This window comes from Drosophila yakuba, chromosome 2L (genome assembly GCF_016746365.2).
Source record: "Drosophila yakuba strain Tai18E2 chromosome 2L, Prin_Dyak_Tai18E2_2.1, whole genome shotgun sequence".
Taxonomy (NCBI): Eukaryota; Metazoa; Arthropoda; class Insecta; order Diptera; family Drosophilidae; genus Drosophila; species Drosophila yakuba.
In genome coordinates this window covers 28922425-28942349 of record NC_052527.2, presented here as the reverse complement: position 1 = coordinate 28942349, position 19925 = coordinate 28922425, and the positions used below count along the sequence as shown (strand labels likewise).

Here is a 19925-nt window from a genome sequence, read left to right as displayed (position 1 = left end):
ATTAGCTCACTTAAAGCTATTTAAGTTTTGTAATCACAGCATCAATCTATGTCAAAAAATTTATCGGGACACCGTTCAGTTCCCTCACAAGAAGTGAATAAATAACAGAGTCAAATGCTTTACTAAAGTGACTCGGAGAACACGAGAAAGAGAGTTTTTAAAACAAGAGACAATGCTATACTCTAGTTCCCCGACTATCAGATACCCGTTACAAACGAGTAATTTTAAAATTTAACTGGTATATAGAACAAAAGAATAAAATTAAAGAAAGAAACTTTAAAATTTTTTAAAAATGGTAGTTTTTGGGAGGTTTTTGGGTGTTAAAGTGGGCGTGGCAAAAAGTTTTTTGGCAAATCGATAGAAATTTACAAGACCAGTAATAAAATAAACAAGAGAGAACGCTATAGTCGAGTTCCCCGACTATCTGATACCCGTTACTCAGCTATTGGAAGTGCGAAGGAGAGTCTTCAACACTGACAAGCAAAAAGTTTTTTGGCAAATCGAAAGAAATTTGCAAGACTAATACAAAAATTGAAAAAGTATTTAAACATTTTTTAAAATTGTGGGCGTGGCAGCTTTGGGCGGATTGTGGGCGTTAGAGTTGGCGTGGCAACATGAATCGACAAACTTGCGCTTCGTCTATGTCTCTGGAGTCTGTATGCTTAATCTTAACTTTCTAGCTTATGTAGTTCCTGAGATCTTGACGTTCATACGGACGGACAGACGGACATGACCAGATCGATCCTGATCAAGAATATACATTATATGGTCGGAAACGCTTCCTTCTGTCTGTTACATACTTTTCAACGAATTCAACGAAAAGTTTCAACACATTTTTCAAAACTGTGCGAGTGGCAGCTTTGGAAAGTTTTGTGAATGTTAGAGTGGGCGTGACAAACCAATGTTTGGCATAACGATAGAAACATAGAAGACTAATACAAAACTAAAAAAAAAATATCAAACCTTTTTTAACAGTGTGGGCATGTCACGTTACTCTACGTATAACGGGTATAATGAACAATGTAGTATCGCCTACACTTGACTCGAAAGATAGACAACAGAATCAAATCAGCTATTTGTGCACAGCACCGCTAAGGCGGTTTGTCCCTGTATAATGTGATTTGGGATATCAGTAGATATATATTATACCTTGGTAAAGCCAATCAGGAACGCCATTATATATTTGATTTTCATATCCAGATGAGGTTATTCTTATATCTTCTTCCACTAAAGGCGATTGTCGGATAAAAATATCATTTTTCACTACAAATATTATTGCCGTCGTATTGCCAAGCCAAGCCGCATACTGAAGACGAGTTCTTTGTACTTTTAATGAGTCTTTTAATTTTACTGGCGTGTGATGATCATTGTTTACGTCATAAATTGTATAAAATGCGGAAAATGATTTCTGAAAATTCTACAAAAAGAGTTTTTTTTTATTATATTATAAAAGAGTACAATGTAAAGAACACTTACTTTTTTTACGTTATGCCTAAACAAAACATATTTTAAATCGTTGGAACATTCATATCCTCGAACATTTAGTTGACGAAGAGTGTGATTTGTTACCAATACTTTTACTAAATTTGTGGTAGTGTCCAAGACTGTTAGACTTCCATCATCTGATTGAAAAACATAGTTATGAGTCGTCACCCAAGATGAAGGTAACCTTCTAGGTGTTAAATCTCCTTGCAAGTATTCGTCTAATATCATTCTGCGACCCGACCAATACAGAAGTTCATCAACATATCTATGAAATTTATGACAAAGTACATAATTTATTATAATTAATGTATAATTGCGCCATTAAAATATGTTCAAGTATTAAAGGTTTCACTTAATAAAATCGTAATATTTAAGGTTGTACACATAGAGTTATGAAAATCAAATAGCAAACAAGTTCGTTGTGTCAGACCGATCAGACTAATAACAAAGAAACTGCAGTTCGGTAATTAAGAAATTAAAGCTCTTAGTCTGAATGTCATCGCCCAGCTGAACCAAATATTATTTACAAATTCAGGAACACTTTTGGCATGTGAGCGTTACTCTGACTTTAACGTTATAGGCGATTGTTAGCGAGGTAACGTGCATGCTTTGACTCAGTTTTCCAGCTTCCACGCAGACATTCATGTCCGTATCGATCAGATCATAAGTATGTATCACTGTGAACATCTGCTCACATTGTGAGGAAACACACCATGAAAGTGAACAGGAACTATATGAAAATCTGCTATGGTTGACCGATCATAACACCTATTCATGGGTAGCGTAAAAACCGAAGGACCTAATGAGAGATATTCATCTAGAAATTCTAGTTAAAAATACGCATTAAATGACATGTCTCTTAAAAGTTTTTTCTCTTTGTTTGTCTGTCGGGACGTTAAATTTTATTATTTATCTAGCTCGAAAAAACTTTATTTCAATAAGTTTTGAAAAACCGGATATATAGCTATAAATATCCAAATATTTTACGCCCGTAACTTCAAAACCACCAATATTATTTTCAGAAGAACTAACCCCTTTTCACCAATAAATTTTGTATGAGCTTATTCAAACGCTATTTTGGCTTCATGGAAACATTTGAATTCAAAATACATTAGTTCTACAACTTTCTGAAAAGTACGGTGTCTTCTCTGGGAAACAGCTGAAATTAGCTAGTTTAAATACAGTTCTTGCCTTTCAAGGTAATTACTTGTCTTCGTTCAAAACGGTTTTTTTTACTTTACACGACTGAAATGATATTGAAAAAATGTAGGTTTTTATTTATTTTTGAGCAATTTGTACTAATAGAAGATATAAATATAGTGCGTTATCTTGATAAGTAATCATAGACCTAAACTGCTTATCTTGACAATGAATAAATTACGTTTGTTTTTGATAAATATGCTTGGTTTGTTCTTTCGTTCTCTTCCCCTTTCAATTAAATTTTGTTTTGGTTATCTCGTTGGTACTATTGTAATGATTTGGTGTCTTCCGTGCATATAGCTTAATTTTAAATTCGCATGTATTCGTTGGGTAGGTGATTAGAATAAGAGACGATCGTAACAATCACTTTTAGATAAGCTTGCGAATAAAGCCATCAATCCAAAACAATAATTTCAGAAACTGGTTGGCAATTAGCAACAAAGGCAATAGTTGTAAAATTATTCACCCACATCAGTGTTGGAAGATTTAAATATCTTTACCGTACACTCACTGTGCCCTAAGTTTTTTGTTTTTTTCCTCTGATTTGTTACCATTTAGTAAGGCAACAGTAAGGCCAACAGGAATGACAAATCCAGTTGCCTGCATAAAAGGTACAACATCCGTGACGGGTAATGTTTCTCCAAGTGTAACCCCCCTTATCTGAGCTGAAAATTTTTTAAGCTCTTAATCCCCTCGATCGCAGTGACGTAATAATATGTGTCGCCTAGGGTAAAGCATTATACAAGAACTGCCGTTTAGTCATCTGTGTACCCAAAGATCTAGGATTATTTACGAACACAAAATCTTTTTTCTTAATTATTCGCACACAAATGCTGCCAACAATTAAAATTTTTCTATTTGTAGTCTACCACCTGAATTTTCTCTGCCTTGAGTGAATGACGGGTTCGTGTACTTCTAGCATGTCTTAGTGCTAAGCTTCTTAGATTGTCGTGGGATCTTCCTAGTCTTTTTATATCACACAATTTTAGCTGCACTCTGTAATCTAAAGGTTTAATATAATGTGGATGTAAGCTTACGGAATATAAACAGTTTTTTATATGAAATGTTAAGCGTTAGGGTGGCTTGATTGTATTAGCCATCTTTTCTGTACCCTTCCTATCGTGATAACACGGTTGAAGGTTATACCTTGTTTATTATTAATTCATTAAATAGATTTTTAAATTATATAATAGCTGCATAGTGTGGTCTATCGCGAACATAATGCTTACTTTGTTCAAACATAGCTAAGAATCCTACCATCATTAAGAAAATAAACAAAACCATCTCTGTGCTCGTGGCTCTCCTAATTTTGTTGTTTTGTCTAATCCTCCTTAACGTCGGTTTCCCTTAATACATACATCTGCGGCTACGCATGTCAGACCGCTCATGGCTTTGTGCGCCTAATTAGCGCTGCGGTGCTCAGCCATATCTATACAACGAGCCTAAATAAGTTGACACAAGTGGCAATTCCACAAAAAAAAATGCATTAGGCGGCACCTTTTATAATATTGGTCTACATGAGTTCTAGGGTCAGCATGCATGCAGCATTGGAAAAAAAATAAACTTCAATATTGTAACGAACTGTATTGCTTGGTCTGCTCGCTACGGAAAACGTGCGGATAGCTCAGTAGAGTTTAGTGCGTTCTTCCCACCAAATTTATAGAATAACGTGATTACCCGGTTACCGAAAATAACACTTGCAGTTTCGTTCTTGGGTCTTTATTCGTGCTTGGACTTACAATGGAATCTGGTTATCCGTCCGTAGTGCTGGATGAATTATCCACCGGCCTCGTTCCGCTGTCTCGCCGCTCCTGTCGTCCTGAGTGGCACGAACATCTGGGGCTGTTGTTGTTGTCTTACGGGGACTCACGGCAGCTAACGGCTGTGATCACCAAGGCAAACGCGTCAGCCCCACGTCTGGTTCGGATCGCCTGTTTGGATCGCACGGACACACCTAGGCGATCGCCTGGTTCAAGTTCGCGGTCTACAGAGTTCACCGGGTCTACAACACAATCCCTGCCGCTTTTCCTGTGCCCTCCTTAGGTTGGCTTTGCCTGTTGGATGCCTCTGGGCTACTCGTGCTTCGTCGTACTGGACCTCAGCTACCTGCGTCTCAGTTCAGAGACTTTCTCATCCCGAACGTCTTGACGTAGCGATCATGCTCTTTGTTGACTACCACGGCTGTAGCTTCTCTGCTGACTTCGTTCTTACGCTGTTGACTGGTACACTTGTTCTCGTCGACTGTCCCGCTTCTAGCGTTCGCCCGGCTTAAATAGGCCTCCTCTAACGGTTCATCCCTTTGGGCTCCAGTCTCCGGATCCAAAGTCCACGATTTTACCGTTGGCCCGGTCCAAAGTTCGACTTGTCCTGTTATTTGCCTTTGAACCTGCTGACTCTCCAAGCTCTCTTTTCAATAAGTCCGGAGTCCCCAACCTCTCTCTCTCTATTGCCCGAGTCTCCAAACTCTCTTCTTTCAGAGTCTCCAAAACTCTTTCTCCAGCCCAGAGTCTCCAAACTCTCTTTCTTCGGGCTTCGCACTGCCGTTACTACGCGTTGTGCGTAACTGGCAACGGCATGCCCTCCTCATGCGATCACCATCCGCATTTGTGCGGAGTTTCAACTCCTCACATCTCCCTTTCTTCGGGAAAAATTCAACTCCGGCCTTGCAGTTACCGCGGAACACTCCTGAGGTCTCGTTGACGCTCACAGCTCCATCTCGAGTTCCACCGCGCCGATCTCCCTCCAGTACGCTCCTCGTTCCTCTTTTTTTTTAAATTTGCCGCCCATTCGTATTTCCGTGACGTCCACCACACTTCTTCCCGAATTCCGCGTTCTCTTCTTCTCGCCATCTGGTCACACTGCTTCCCGTCGATCGATTGTTGTCGATAACTTTCGTTGGTGCGGCGTTGCCACTCGATGACCATAATGTCTATAGTGTGACCCGTCATGTGCAGCTTTTTCCGATGTTTCTGCCCATCGATTGGCACTATCGAGTGCCGATCGACCGCCTTGTGATCGAGGCGCCTCCTTCCCTGTGATGACTATAAACAAAATTTTGGCGGTAAGTTGGAATATAAACAAAATGTTTTATCCTTGTTAATCTGTGACTTTCTTCCCTGCAGCCTAATTTGGGGTGCCTTGCGGTACTGCTGTACCCTCTCCTTTCCTCGGGAGTATGTGGGTTCCTTGGTCCGGTGGTTGTTGAGGCAGGATTCTGGTTCGCTCGTCCTCCGTTTTCGTTGACTCTCCCCTTGGCCTGACGCTAGAACGGTTGTTGGATTCGTAATTTGCGCCCGTTGACTCTCGCCCTGGCCTGACGCTAGAACGGTTGTCGAGCCTAGTCCGTTCTCAGGTGCTGTCATTCTTAACTTCCCGCCGTTTGTGCCCTTACTCTTCCCTGGTGGTGGTTGCCGCGGCAATACTATGGTTTGCTTGCGGTCCGCACCCGTTGACTCGCGCCTTGGCCTGACGCTGTAATGGTTGTCGGACTCGCAGTCTGCATCCGTTGACTCTCGCCTCGGCCTGATCTTGCTGTTTTAGGTCGCTGATGTGTACCTTTCTGTTCTTCCGGTGGCTAATCTTATATATCACTGGCGATATGAAATCCACGATTTGGTACGGCCATCGAACCTCGGAGCTAGTTTGGCCGCAAACCCTTCCGTCGCTTTTAATAAATGGTGCTCTTTGGCCCACACCACTTCACCAATCCTTGGTTTTCACTGCCTTCTCCGCAGCTTGTAATGCCTTGCTTGGTCCTGTAACAACCTATCTAGGTCCTCCGCACAATTTTGAAGACCTCTTCTATCTTCTCAGTGTTTCCTTCCGGTGACTCTGGTTGTCTTCCTGTACCTAGCGTCTCTCTGTCATAGAGTGCGTTCGGTAGTCTTGGCTCGCGGCCCTGTGTCAAAAATGACGGTGAGTAGCCCGTGGAATCTGAAACACTGGAATTCACAGCCAGTATGATTTCGGGCCATCTTTCATCCAAATTCCTCTGATTCTGTCCGGCAAACTGCCCTATTATTGTCTTCACAGTGCGGTTGGCTCTCTCCGTCGGATTCTCCTGTGGGCTATACCGCGCCGTAAACTGCTGCTTTATACCCATGTCGTTGTGGAACATCTTAAAAGCCCGGCTTGTGAACTGTACGCTGTTGTCCGTAATCACCACCTTCGCTACTCCAAATCTTGAGACTATGCGTTCCCTGAACGCTTTCTGCGACGTTTCCGCCGTGGCTGTTCGCAAAGGCACCAACTCCGTCCCCTTTGAAAACCCGTCGATCAGCACCAACAATGCGCTTCTTTCTTCTCTGGCATTTCCGTGATCCAGCTGCATTCTGATGTGGCCTCTGTGTCCTGCGTTCTTCTCAGCATTTCGGCTTCTGCTGAGACCGATTCTGGCAGTGGCTACCTCGACAACGCATCTGCTACCACGTTTAACCTTTCCTATATGCGACCTTGAAGTCATACTGCTGTAGCTCCAACGCCCATCTGGCAATTTTTCCCGAAGGGCTTTCTATGTTGTACAGCCACTTCAGTGCCATATGATCCGTCACTACCTGAAAGTGGTAGCCCTACAGATACGGCTCTAGCTTCCGTATAGCCCACACAATTTCCAAGCACTCCTTCTCTGTTGTTAAGTAGTTCTTCTCGGCTCAGTTTAGGGTTCGGCTGGAGTATGAAATGACCTTTTCGAGATCTTCCGTGTCCTGTGTGAGGTTCCCGTAGTTACTGGCGTCCGTTTGCGGGATGAACATTTTCCCGAAGTCGGGGCACGCCAAGACTGGGTCGGTAACTAATCTGGCTTTTACCTCCTCGAAGGCTTGCTGCTAGTCCTTTGACCATGTCCACTTGGTACCCTTGCGGAGGAAGTCGTTGAGTGGTCTTACAATGCGCGCGAAGCCAGGCACTAAACGTCTGGGTGGTGACTGGCGGCCTCCATAAGGTTGTGTTTTGACGCCTAGACTGACCCGGGATATATTGTGCCCAGTGTTCCTGGGACTGCGTGCCTAGCTCTCCTGAGTCCTCCCACCTTCTACTGGGTTCCCAGCCACCAGGGCATCGATGGTAATGAGACGGCAGACGAACTTGCAAAGGAAGGCGTTGGACTGGCGAATGAAAGATCAGAAAACGTTCCTGTCTCCCTTAGAACGCTCCAAAGCGAACTGGAAAGACGGGCCGACACACGAGCCAAAAGCAGATGGAGGGGAACTTACACCAGCAAAATTTCAAAAATCATGTGCAAAGAGCGCAACGCAAAACTCAGTCACTACGTGCTGTATCTTCAAAGGAAGAACTGCAGACTGTTAAAAGAAATTCTTACAGTTCACTGCCTAGCTGCGGCACGCGCAGTCAAACTGGGCATTACCGACAACGCCAAATGCCGGAGATGTGATGAGTTCGAGGCAATCGAAACCTTGGAGCATCTCATTTGCAAGTGTCCGGCCCTAACAAGGGCAAGAATAAACTACCTAGGTGCTCCGGCTCAGGCATCGCTATAAGATGCCTTCAGGAAGTAGCTAGACGAACTACTTGCCTTCGCGAAAAATACCTCGATCCTATAAGATCTCGAAAACCGCGTAAACATTCTCTAGGTCCATATAGAAACATTCGGCCAACTACGGGCCATATTGGCCTATGCGCGGTCCCGTGAGGGCCTTCCGACCTCACCTAACCTAACCTACATTTTTGCATTTTCTAAGATATTTCAACTTTTTCATTAGTTCTAATATATAAGTGTCACTTAATCACAATTTTTATACCCGTTACTCGTAGAGTAAAAGGGTATATTAGATTCGTTGAAAAGTATGTAACAGTCAGAAGGAAGCGTTTACGACCATATAAAGTATATATATTCTTGATCAGGATCAATAGCCGATTCGATTTGGCCATGTCCGTCTGTCCGTCCGTCTGTCCGTCTGTCTGTCCGTATGAACGTCGAGATCTCAGGAACTACAAAAGCTAGAAAGTTGAGATTAGGAATACAGACTCCAGGGACATAGACGCAGCGCAAGTTTGTCGAATCATGCTGCCACGCCCACCCTAACGCCCACAAACCGCCAAAAACTGTTCTTCGCACTTACACTAGCTGAGTAACGGGTATCAGATAGACGGGGAACTCGACTATAGCGTTCTCTCTTGTTTTTATATATACTTGCCCTTAATGCCTTTTCTGTGGAACTGAAAAATTCACTTTTTTTTCTCTTCATTATTATATTGTACTCATTTTCTTTAGATTTTTTGTTAAATTCTTTAAGTCTTCCAATATGACGTGTAGTCCTTTAAAAAACGCACAATAAGTAATCTTGAGCTCGCACCAGTAATAGATTGAGACTTTAAAAAATACCTTAAGAATACAACGTTAGAAAGGACTTTTTAAATACACTGTATATAATTTACTAAATCTTCACATTTTAATGGTGCAGGAAATATTTTTTATAATGCTTGAGTTAATTTTATATTTTATTTATTTTTTTTTGTTATTTTGCTGTTATCTATTGAATCTTCTTGTATAAGAACCAACAATAGGTTTACAAATTTCAACAATAACAAATTTTTGAACAGTTATTTTATATTTCCTACATTTCCTCGATTATACGACCCCAAAAAATTTCTTCGCTGGGATGGTAGAACCTCTCGACAAAGGCGGGAGAGACTGCTAAGTTGTGTTAGAACTCTCGCTAGGTGGTTAGGCGATGAAAGCCTGCTATTGTATTTTCATTTATGTTCCGTAATCGCGTTGCTGATAGGTGGAATATTTAAGTCTCTTTGAATGATTCCATTCCGAACGTACCACGGTGCCCCAGTGATGGTTTTGAGGATCTTTGATTGTGCATGCATGATGTCGATATTGCTGTTGCTTGCATTGCCTTAAAGCTGTGAGCCATAGGTCCATTTAGGTTTTAATACGGAATTGTAGAGTAAGACCTTGTGGTCTTAGCTGAGGGGAGAGCCAGCGTTGATAAGCCAGTGTAAGTTGTTGGCTTAAAGTTTAAGTTGAATTTTGTGGGCTTCAATGTTCTTCCGCCATGGGAGTCTTCTGTCGAGATGTACTCCCAGGTACATTACCTCATCTGCTCACGGGATTGGTATGTTGGGAAATCTTGTCTTGTTTTAACTTTAAACATTAGGCCGGCAAGACTATGTCTAATGCTTGGGATACGTCTAAAAATACAGCTGTACAGTATTCACGAGTTTTGAAAGCATTTCTGTTGTTATTCGATTTCCCAGCTCAATGGTTTCGTGGCTTTACCGAAAGCTAAAGTGATGGGTTGGAATTTTGTTGTGGGATCTCAGATGTAGATTAAGTCGGTTTAGCAGCCATTTTTTGAATAGTTTCAAAATACATGAGAGTAGACTTATTGGTCTGTAAGATGAAGGAACTGCATGGTCCTTATTAGGCTTTGGAATTATTATGATGATCCATCTTTTCCATCGTTGTGGGAAGTAATTAAGTTTGGTGATGGCATTTAACAACTGGGATATGTAGCGAACTGAAGAATGTGGCAGCTCGATGATCATTTCCGGTGTTACACGGTTGGAGCCGGGGAATTTTTTTCGGGCTGAGATTGTCTAAAATTATTTTTGTTATTTTTTTTGGACTGAACACATTTGAGTTTTGTTTCTGATGGCTGTTTACGGGTGACCTTAGCGCGAATGCGCTAGTAGGCGCCCCAGCCGAAATTCTTTATCGGCGAAACGGTTTCAGTCGGTGGGCGAATAGTTGGCTTGACTCTCCACAGCGACTTATGATATGTGCCTGTTGGTGAAAGTTGCTTTATGTATCAACGTATTGCTCCTCTTGTTTCAGAGCGTTGGCCAATTTCCGTGCAGCTAGTTATAGCTTTTGTTTTGCAAGTGGAGATCTGGAAATCGCCATTTTATAAGTAAGCATCTCTTAAGTGGCTCGAATTGTACGTTAGTTTTATTCGGATTAATTGTAATATTTTAACTTTCTGACTTTTCTATGAATACTATTATAGTCAGAACATAATACACTGTAGTGGTCATGGAACTTAAAGATTTAAGATTAGGGGTAAGTAGTTTCTAGTAAATCTGCTTGTAACAGAAAAGTTTAACCGACTAACCAAGTCGGTGCTTTTAATTTCACCGCGAATGAGCTTACAAATAAGGACTGTTCCAAGCATCGTTCTACGGTTAACTAGGGAAGGTAAATTATTTAACATTAGTCTACTGGTATGGGAGGTAATATAAGACTTGCTTCCCAATTTAGGCGCCGTAAGGCAAGCAGTAAGAGGTTCTTTTGAACCGATTCAATGCGGTCCAAATGAAACAGGGGATCCATACTCAAGAATCGGATGGACTTGTAAAATAAATATGGTTTTGGTCATGTAAGGATCATGTAATTCCTTTTACCACATTTTATAAAACAAAGCACACCGCTGACTTAATTGACATTTTACGAAATATCGTTTGAGAATTTTAGTTTAGGGTCCAGAAGAACACCAAGATCATTAGCCCGTGTTATTTCGTCCAAAGGGCATAGATTGTAAGTCGCGTGTGTAGGGTTCATATAGTTTATAACGTTATCGTAAGTCAAAATGACAAGAAATCTTTTTATCGTCTGTGTACATGAGTAATCGCGAATGTTTAATACTAAGGGGAGATCGTAAATAAATAAGAAAAAAAGGAGCGGACTGAGGTGGCTCCCTTGTGGGACACCAGATGTGACTGGAGAATACAAGATAGATTATAAATGGAACCCGTTGTTTCGTGCCATTCAGATAGCTTACATCCAATTTAAAAGATCAACTTTGAACATAATAAATCAAGTTTCCTTACTATAAGAGAATGATTAACAAAGTTATATGCAATACTAATGATAGTGTAGATGAAATCTGTTGGAAGCCCTGTATTACCAGGGAAGTTAGCTCCAAAAGGTTAATGGTTGTTGATCTGCGTTTTATTAAACCATGCTGACATGGTGATATAATTGAACTACAAAAGTGCTGCAAATGAGGAGTGATGACATTTTCAAAAAGCGTTAGAGTGGGCGTTACAAAAAATTGGTTAGCAAATCGATAGAAAATTATAAGACTAATAAAAACATAAAAAAATATCAAAACATTTTTTAAAAGTGTGGGCATGGCAGCTTTGGGCGATTTATGGGTGTTAGAGTTGGCTTGGCAAAATGGGTCAACAAACTTGCGCTGCGTCTCTGAAGTCTGCATGGTGAATCGCTACTTTCTAGCTTTTATAGTTCATGAGAACTCGATGTTCATACGGACGGACAGACAAACGGACAGACAAACGGACAGACGGACATGGCCAGTTCGACTGGGCTATTAATCCTGATCAAGAATATATATACTTATATATGGTCGGAAACCTTCCTTCTGCCTGTTACATACTTTTCAACGAATCTAACAAACCCTTTTAATCTACGTAACGGTTATAATCATTATTGAGTTCGTTTAGTAACCACTCAGGCAATATCGAAATGGTTTATTATTGCTTGTAACTCTTTTGATGTTGTAGAGCACCTAGGAATTCCTTTGCATGAATAAAATCCCAGGGTATTTTGGAAACACTTAGTATCGATCGCTTTAAGAGTGGCAGTCAGAATAGAGATATTATAATAAAGTCCATCATACTCAGAAGGTAATACTCTGCACGGGTAATGCAACTTATAATTGGATCTACAGTGATTTAAAATAAGAGGAACGGAATTCTATTTTAACTACTTGAAAAAGAAAGAAAAGTTTAGCGGTTTCAGTTATGTAAGGGGCATTAAATTCCGTTGACAACCTTTTTATCAATGCATACCTGTATGCATTGGTAAGTATTGGTCAATGCATGGAGCTGTATGGTCCAGAAAACCACCTGATCATCAACACGAGTAATTCTGTTTAAAGAGCCCCCATTTGCAGTACAAATCGCGTGTAAAGTTTTTGTTGTGTGTATATAATATATGTATATACATATATTATAATTAAACAATTTTTATATTAGAGATCATTATAATTTAACGAATGTTGTTACTTTATGTAGGTACGTTTTGCACATACAAATACTATTTTTATTTTCAAGAGGTATTAGGTTAGAACGGGACACCGTTCAGTTCCCTCACAAGAAGTGAATAAATAACAGAGTCAAATGCTTTACTAAACACTGACAGGCAAAAAGTTTTTTGGCAAATCGAAAGAAATTTGCAAGACTAATACAAAAATTGAAAAAGTATTTAAACATTTTTTAAAATTGTGGGCGTGGCAGCTTTGGGCGGATTGTGGGCGTTAGAGTTGGCGTGGCAACATGAATCGACAAACTTGCGCTTCGTCTATGTCTCTGGAGTCTGTATGCTTAATCTTAACTTTCTAGCTTATGTAGTTCCTGAGATCTTGACGTTCATACGGACGGACAGACGGACATGGCCATATAGATCCTGATCAAGAATATACATTATATGGTCGGAAACGCTTCCTTCTGTCTGTTACATACTTTTCAATGAATCTAGTATTCCCTTTTACTCTACGAGTAACGGGATAAAAAGTTTCAACACATTTTTCAAAACTGAGCGAGTGGCAGCTTTGGAAAGAACAAGACAATGTTATAGAATTAAATTTTTCCCATTTTTCGATCTAGAACACCTTAATACGGAAGAGTATATAGAATTAAGGAATTTTTTTCAAAATTTAAAGACATAATTTATAATGAAAACACCAAATTAACTTTTGCCAATACAATGAAACATAGCATCCCAACTACGTATGACATCCCCATATACACCAAGCCATTCAAGTATGGACACTTCGAAGGAATATAAGTTCAAAACCAAATAAGAAAGTTATTATTGGACATTGTCCAGGTTACGGGGCGAAGATTGTCACCCGCTCTCCGCTCCCTCTCACTCTCTCTCGCTCTTCACCACAGAATCTCCAATTCTACTCACCCCATGGCAGCTCAAATTGGAGTCTTCGCAGCGCTCGGGAAAGCTTAGCTAATTAGAATAAGCATTTCAGGCCAGCCACCCCAGCACGCAACATATTTGGTCCTTCGAGCCGTATCACCTGGATTTTCAATTTTGTCCACCAGCGAACATATATCACATATATTATCTTCATATGTTATCTATTATCTTACAGCAATGCGACCGAAATAGAATGTTCGGCGCTCTGCTGAAGACCGGCAGTGAGAAAATTTAAGAAGGCTCGTACTAGTCTTTGCGGAACAAATAGCCGGGAACGGCTGTCAGAAGAATATCCGGCTCGAAGGACCAATGATACGTTGAGCTTGCTTGTCGAAGTTGGGAAAAACTCCCACGGCGTAGAACGAAAAGTCGAAAAGGAACCACCGAAGAAGCACAAGAAGCGGGGCGTCGTCGGCATAAGTGTGATTTTTTCGGGTGCATACATGAGACTGGTTGTAGCTTAAAACGGGAGAGAGAACGCTATAGTCGAGTTACCCGACTATCTGATACCCGATACTGAGCTAGTACACTGCGAAGGAGAGTCTTCAACACTGACAGTTTTTGGCGGCTTGCGGGCGTTAGAGTGGAAAAAAGTTTTTTGGCGAATCGATAGAAATTTACAAGAATAATATAATAATAAAAAAATATCGAAACATTTTTCAAAACGCAAGGTACTAGAAAATTCATTGTAACTGAGTCACCAAAAGAAATATGGACATCAAGATTATTTAGATTATTATTATGCAAGTGACCGATAAGAATTTTATTATTCATTTGGACCCTGCCAAATAGAATTTAAAAGAAAAGGGAATCTCAAACAAAATATTATAGTGGGTCTTAAGGCGCACCCCATGTTCTGGAGTGGCCGCTGCCCCACCCTTCCATGATCGCCAGGAGCAAAACCATATTTATTGGCGATCCCATTGGTCCATTAAGAATTCATGTCACTGCATCAAATCCGTTGTTCATAATCCCAGATCAATATTCGAACTTTATTATAAATTGATTCATTAAATCTAATTAAACAACAACCGTTGTCCAAGTTACGGGGTTTGGACTGTCGTCCGCTCTCCGCTCTCCGCTCCCTCTTACTCTCTCTCGCTTTTCACCACAGAGTCTCCAAGGAGTCTCCGCTGCGCTTGTAAGAGCTTAGCTTATTAGAATAAGCTTAAGTGTAAAAACTATTACGATCAATTGAACATACGCCCGGTCGCGCCCGTGCAACTAAGAAAACTCAAGTGTTCGCCCTTTCGAGTGTTTTCTATTTCAGCCGATTTAGAAAATTCCAGGACAGCAACCCCCATCACACCCACCATTTTTGATCCATTCGAGCCGGATAACCTGGATTTTCGATTTTGTCCACCAGCGAACAATTTCCAAGATAATTACGAAATTTCCATTCCCTTTAATTGCCGGTCTACAGCAAAAGGTTCGAAAATCCAATTTCGTTCAATTTGCTGTAAGATTTATTGTCAAATCTAACGGATTTCTCCGACAAAAGGCAATTAAAGAAAAGTACTTATTCATTCCTACGGGCGCCGCCATTTTACCCACCATTCTCTTTCGACCATATTCGTGAAAGTCAAAGTCCAAATCTCCGAATATATTTAAATATTCATCCCGAAAAAGAATTAAAGTTCAAAAAGTGCAAAATTCCAAATGTGAAAAAGTGAAAATAATTTGTGCCAAGTTCAGTGAAAATTTCTAAGTCCAAAGCTCTGATAAAAGTGGCAAAAATTCTGTTCTCGTTTCACCGTGTCCAACGCAAGCCAAATTCTTTTCGCAACACATTTTTGCTTCAACTCCGCAATCCACTTAATACAATTTGCTATCGATGACAAACAACACATACCCTCTGGCCATTCCAAATAAAATATTAATTAAACATTTACTCGCCAGTTCCATATATTATATATATTACATCAACATATGTATATTATATCAACATATATTACATCAACATATACTACATCCATATACTACATTGCATATATTACATCTACATATAGCACATATACATTTCATATATTATATCCATATATACATTACATATATTACATCCACATATATTACCGACATACATTGCGCGTATTATCTGCATTCCTTATACACATATACCAAAGTGTAAAGTGTTTCCCGTCGGCAAGTCGAAAGCTACAAATAAAATTTTTTCCAAGTGCCGACGCGGAAAAGGCGTTTTGATTTTCATCCATAAAATACAAGATAAATAAATATCCAAATTAATTTCCAAGCAATAAATTAAAAGCGGTTTTTCTTTTTTAGCATATAAATTTTTCAATATCTATTTAATTATTTTTAAATTTTCATAATTATTATTAGTTATTATTAATTATTATTATTAATTAATCATTATTAAATTCATAATTTCTTCATCCAAAATCAAATTTTCTTTGTAAACCAAAATTTAAAAAACAAATAGACGACCGCAAAATTTAAATTGTTCACCCGACAAATATTTTTTCCTGTATAGCTTGGATATTAATTTGTGTTTGTTTTTAGAAGTACTTCTAACGCGGAGAAAAAATTCCAATTCCACCATTCCAAATTTCTGTGTTGCCAGTTGTAAAGGAAAAACAAATAATTTTTTGCTACGTTCTAATAAACATATTTTGACTGTGTTCCACATTCCAAGTGTACCAACCGTAAATCAGGTGGACCTGATTACCGTAAGTCACCGGTCATTTAAACAATTCGCTGTTTACTCCAAGTCAACTGTCCAATAAGTACAAACTACGGCGTTCCCGCTTAGTAAATTTTTCACCACTTTCACACCCGTTACATCCTATACGGTCTTTTTCCGCTGCTTTCTACCGTTCACGGCAGCAATCTTAAACTTATTAAGTGCAATCTAACGATAATCTGTCCACATTTGCAAAAGTGTGACCGTGCTCCGAAACCGCTTCCTTTCCATTTTGCATTTCTTCGATTATGCCCATCGGGGACTATAAGAAGAAATTGTCCGCTGACAAACCAAGATCTATCTTTTCACCACAAGGGCCGAAAAGTCCAAGAATTCCAAGCACTTCGGTGAAAACGCCTGCGCAGATTTCCGACGGTTGTGTCCATCCCAGCCGCGAACGCTGCGCCCCAGGCCTGCATTTCCTTTAGCTGTCGGTTGCCTCCATGCGATACAGAAGTTTTCGCAAGCGACTATCTTCGCTGGCCGACTTTCCGGGATCTTTTCACAGCCATTTATATCAATAATCCACGGCTGACTCCGGTTGAAAAGTTATTCCATTTAAATGCCACAAGTGGCGACGCGCTTGCCATCGTTTCGATTTCGCCTCTCACCAACGAGGGTTTCCGCTCTGCGTGGGAGAACCTAACAGAGCGTTTCGAAAATAAACGATTGTTGGTAAAAAGTCAATTGAAAATCCTTTTTAATGTGCAGTCGATACCACAGGAATCTGGGGCGGCCTTGAAATTACTGCAAAGTACTGTTCAGGGTTTCTTGACTGCCTTAGAAATGCCAGGCATCAACATTGAGAACTGGGACTGCCTGCTGGTATATCTGTGTTCAACCAAGCTCCCAAAGATATCTCTCTCCTTACCCATAAGGTGCTCCCAAGCAGTCGCTCCATAAGAAAGTCCACATCCCGACATGGGTAGAGCTGAACACCTTCCTCACAGAACGTCATCGAACTCTAGAGGCCATCGATGATGTGAGACCACCCGTACCAAGTCAGTCGCACTCCAAAGCGATGAATTCAAGTGGGCTCTCTAGAAAAATAAATTCCTACGAGACGAAAGTGGCCCCAAAATCCAAAAGTTGCGACTACTGCAACAAGGAAAACCATCCGGTCTGCGTATGTCCACGTTTTCTCCAAATGTCGGTTGACGACTGGTCAGCCTACATTAAACGGAAGCAGTTATGCTTAAACTTATGCTTTTACTTGCCGTGGCCGGCATCACACGTTGTTGCACCGAAACAACCCCTTTTCCAGCAATTCAAGTCCTTCAAATCCTGCAAGGCTAATTTATGCTAATAAAGCCGTTTCGTTCCTAATGAGCATGCCGGTGTTCAAAATTATTTCGCCACGGGCTCAAGAGCTATCCTTCTTGGCACTGCCGTGATCAATTTTTCCCATTTGGGCACTAACTTTAAGGCACGCGCCCTGATCGACTCCGGATCAGAGGCAACATCCATAACCGAGCGATTGTTCAATCTAATTAGATTGCCATTCCAGGTGGTTCAAGCCCAAGTCTCAGGCTTAAACCAAACAGTAGCCGCACAGTCCAAGAAGCTCTGCAGTTTCACCATCCGATCTCCGACTAGGCCCGCGTCCATTTTCGACCATTTTCGGCTGGGTACTAACTGGGCCAGTGTCAGCCTCAGCCCAAAGCAGAATTTTCTCCTTTTCAACGCAGATCTTCCACGCGTACGATAATTCACTGGACAAACTACTCGCAAAATTTTGGGAGGTGGAGAATATACCAACAAAGTTAGTAAAAGGATCCGATTCCATGTGCGAGAAGAATTTCCTTCAAACGACCACGAGAAACGAGTGCGGCAAATATGTCGTTACTCTGCCTTTTCGCGACCAAGAACATATCGGTTCCGGGCTAGGGCATTCTAGGTCTTTCGCATTGGCTCAGTTTTTAAGAAATGAGCAGCGTCTTAAAAGAGATGAGGCCTTAAAAGCGAGATACGATTCGGTGATCCAGGAATATCTCGACTTAAAGCACATGCGACAAGTTCTTCCTACCCATGATTGCAACGCCTATTATATACCACATCACGCCGTCTTAAAACCGCAGAGCGTAACTTCTAAACTCCGTGTAGTATTCAATGCCTCCAGCCCTTCATGGAGTGGTACCAGTTTAAATGATATCCTTCATGCTGGCCCTGTCTTACAGTCCGACTTGACTATTTAAATTCTGAAGTGGCGCTATTTCCGATACGTATTTAGATCCGAGATCCGAGTAGCACTCAATTCCAACGAATTCTTTTCCGAAATACTAGAGGGGAAATCAGAGATTTCGAATTGCGCGCCTTTCGTGGCCATCCGAGTACTGCAGCAGCTAGCAGCTGACGTAGAACTCAGCCATCCAAAAGCTAGCAATATCATTTGAAATTTCATGTATGTGGATGATGTTCTAGCCGGAGCGGACTCCACGGAAGAAGCTCAGCTCATGGTGCAAGAGCTCCGAGACGCTCTGAATTCCGCCGGATTTCCATTGAGGAAATGGACCTCCAACCAAAAATAAGTTTTAGCGGCCATTCTTAAATACTGATTTTCTCGAGATCAATGCGGAAAGCACTGCCAAAACCCTCGGTATTCGCTGGAAGGCAACCCTAACGAATTCTTCTTCGTTCCGCCTGAAACGTCCTTCACAAAACGCCAAGTCCTGACCCAAATTGCCAAATTTGTTGACCCTGCAGGCTGGTTAGCGCCGTTTATCGTTCGAGCTAAAATTTTCATGCAGGAGATTTGGCTACAGGAGCTTGGGTGGGACGAAAACATTCCAAATGAGCTTTTTCAGCGATGGCTTAATTTTCTCCAAAGTTATTCGGTTTTAAAGCAGATACGCATTCCACGCTAGCTTTCGTTTCATCCAGATTTCAAGGTCATGGCTTTTGCGATGCATCGCTAAAGGCTTATGGGGCAGCAATATATGTCCGCGTAGAAGTGGGCAGCACCATTGTAGTGCAACTCCTAACCGCAAAAACCCGGGTAGCACCAGTCAAAACGGGTTTCGCTCCCAAGGCTGGAGCTGTGCGGAGCGTTATTGCTTTCCGAAATGGCTCCAGCCATCATTCCACAGATGCCTACGATTAACTCCGAACTTTACTGCTGGACGGACTCCACAATAGTGCTTGCTTGGTTAAGCAAACCAGCGTGCCAGTGGACCACATTTGTAGCCAATAGGGTGACGAAGATCGTCCAGGCCACAAAAAGAGAAAATTGGTCTCATGTTCAATCTGAGCATAATCTAGCCGACCTGGCAAGTAGGGGAGTTTCCTTCCAAGATCTAGCCGATAGCCTGTTATGGTGGCACGGACCGACTTGGTTGCAAAATCCACGCAACCAATGGCCAACCCAGGTCGACAACGCTCAGGTGACCGATCTGGAGAAGCGTGCTCTGAAAGTCCATCTCGCAAAAGCTCCTTCTGAAGAGTTGTTGGAACGTTTTTCCAAGCTTGAGAAAGCACTACGAGAATAAAGAACCTGATGAAAGCAGTAGTAAATTCGTGCAAGGTATGTGTGATCCATAAAAAGCGGTTGCAAAGCCAACTGATGGGTGTCCTGCCAAAGAAAGAGCATCGTTCTCCCGACCATTCACGCATACTAGCATG

At 41.2% G+C, this 19925-nt stretch overlaps 1 protein-coding gene across 5 annotated transcripts in view; it reads right to left on the bottom strand.

Moving 5' to 3' along the window:
- The window catches only part of LOC120320432 (dipeptidyl aminopeptidase-like protein 6), a 410598-nt gene that overhangs the window by 222610 nt on the left and 168063 nt on the right, over positions 1-19925 (bottom strand). For all 5 annotated transcript variants that reach the window (XM_039371276.1, XM_039371273.2, XM_043206775.1 and 2 more), the window contains exons 3-4: positions 1477-1750; positions 1150-1417 (exon numbers count right to left, since the gene is read on the bottom strand). In XM_039371276.1, coding sequence (XP_039227210.1) covers positions 1150-1417; positions 1477-1750 — 542 coding nt within the window. The remainder of the gene's footprint in view (positions 1-1149; positions 1418-1476; positions 1751-19925) is intronic.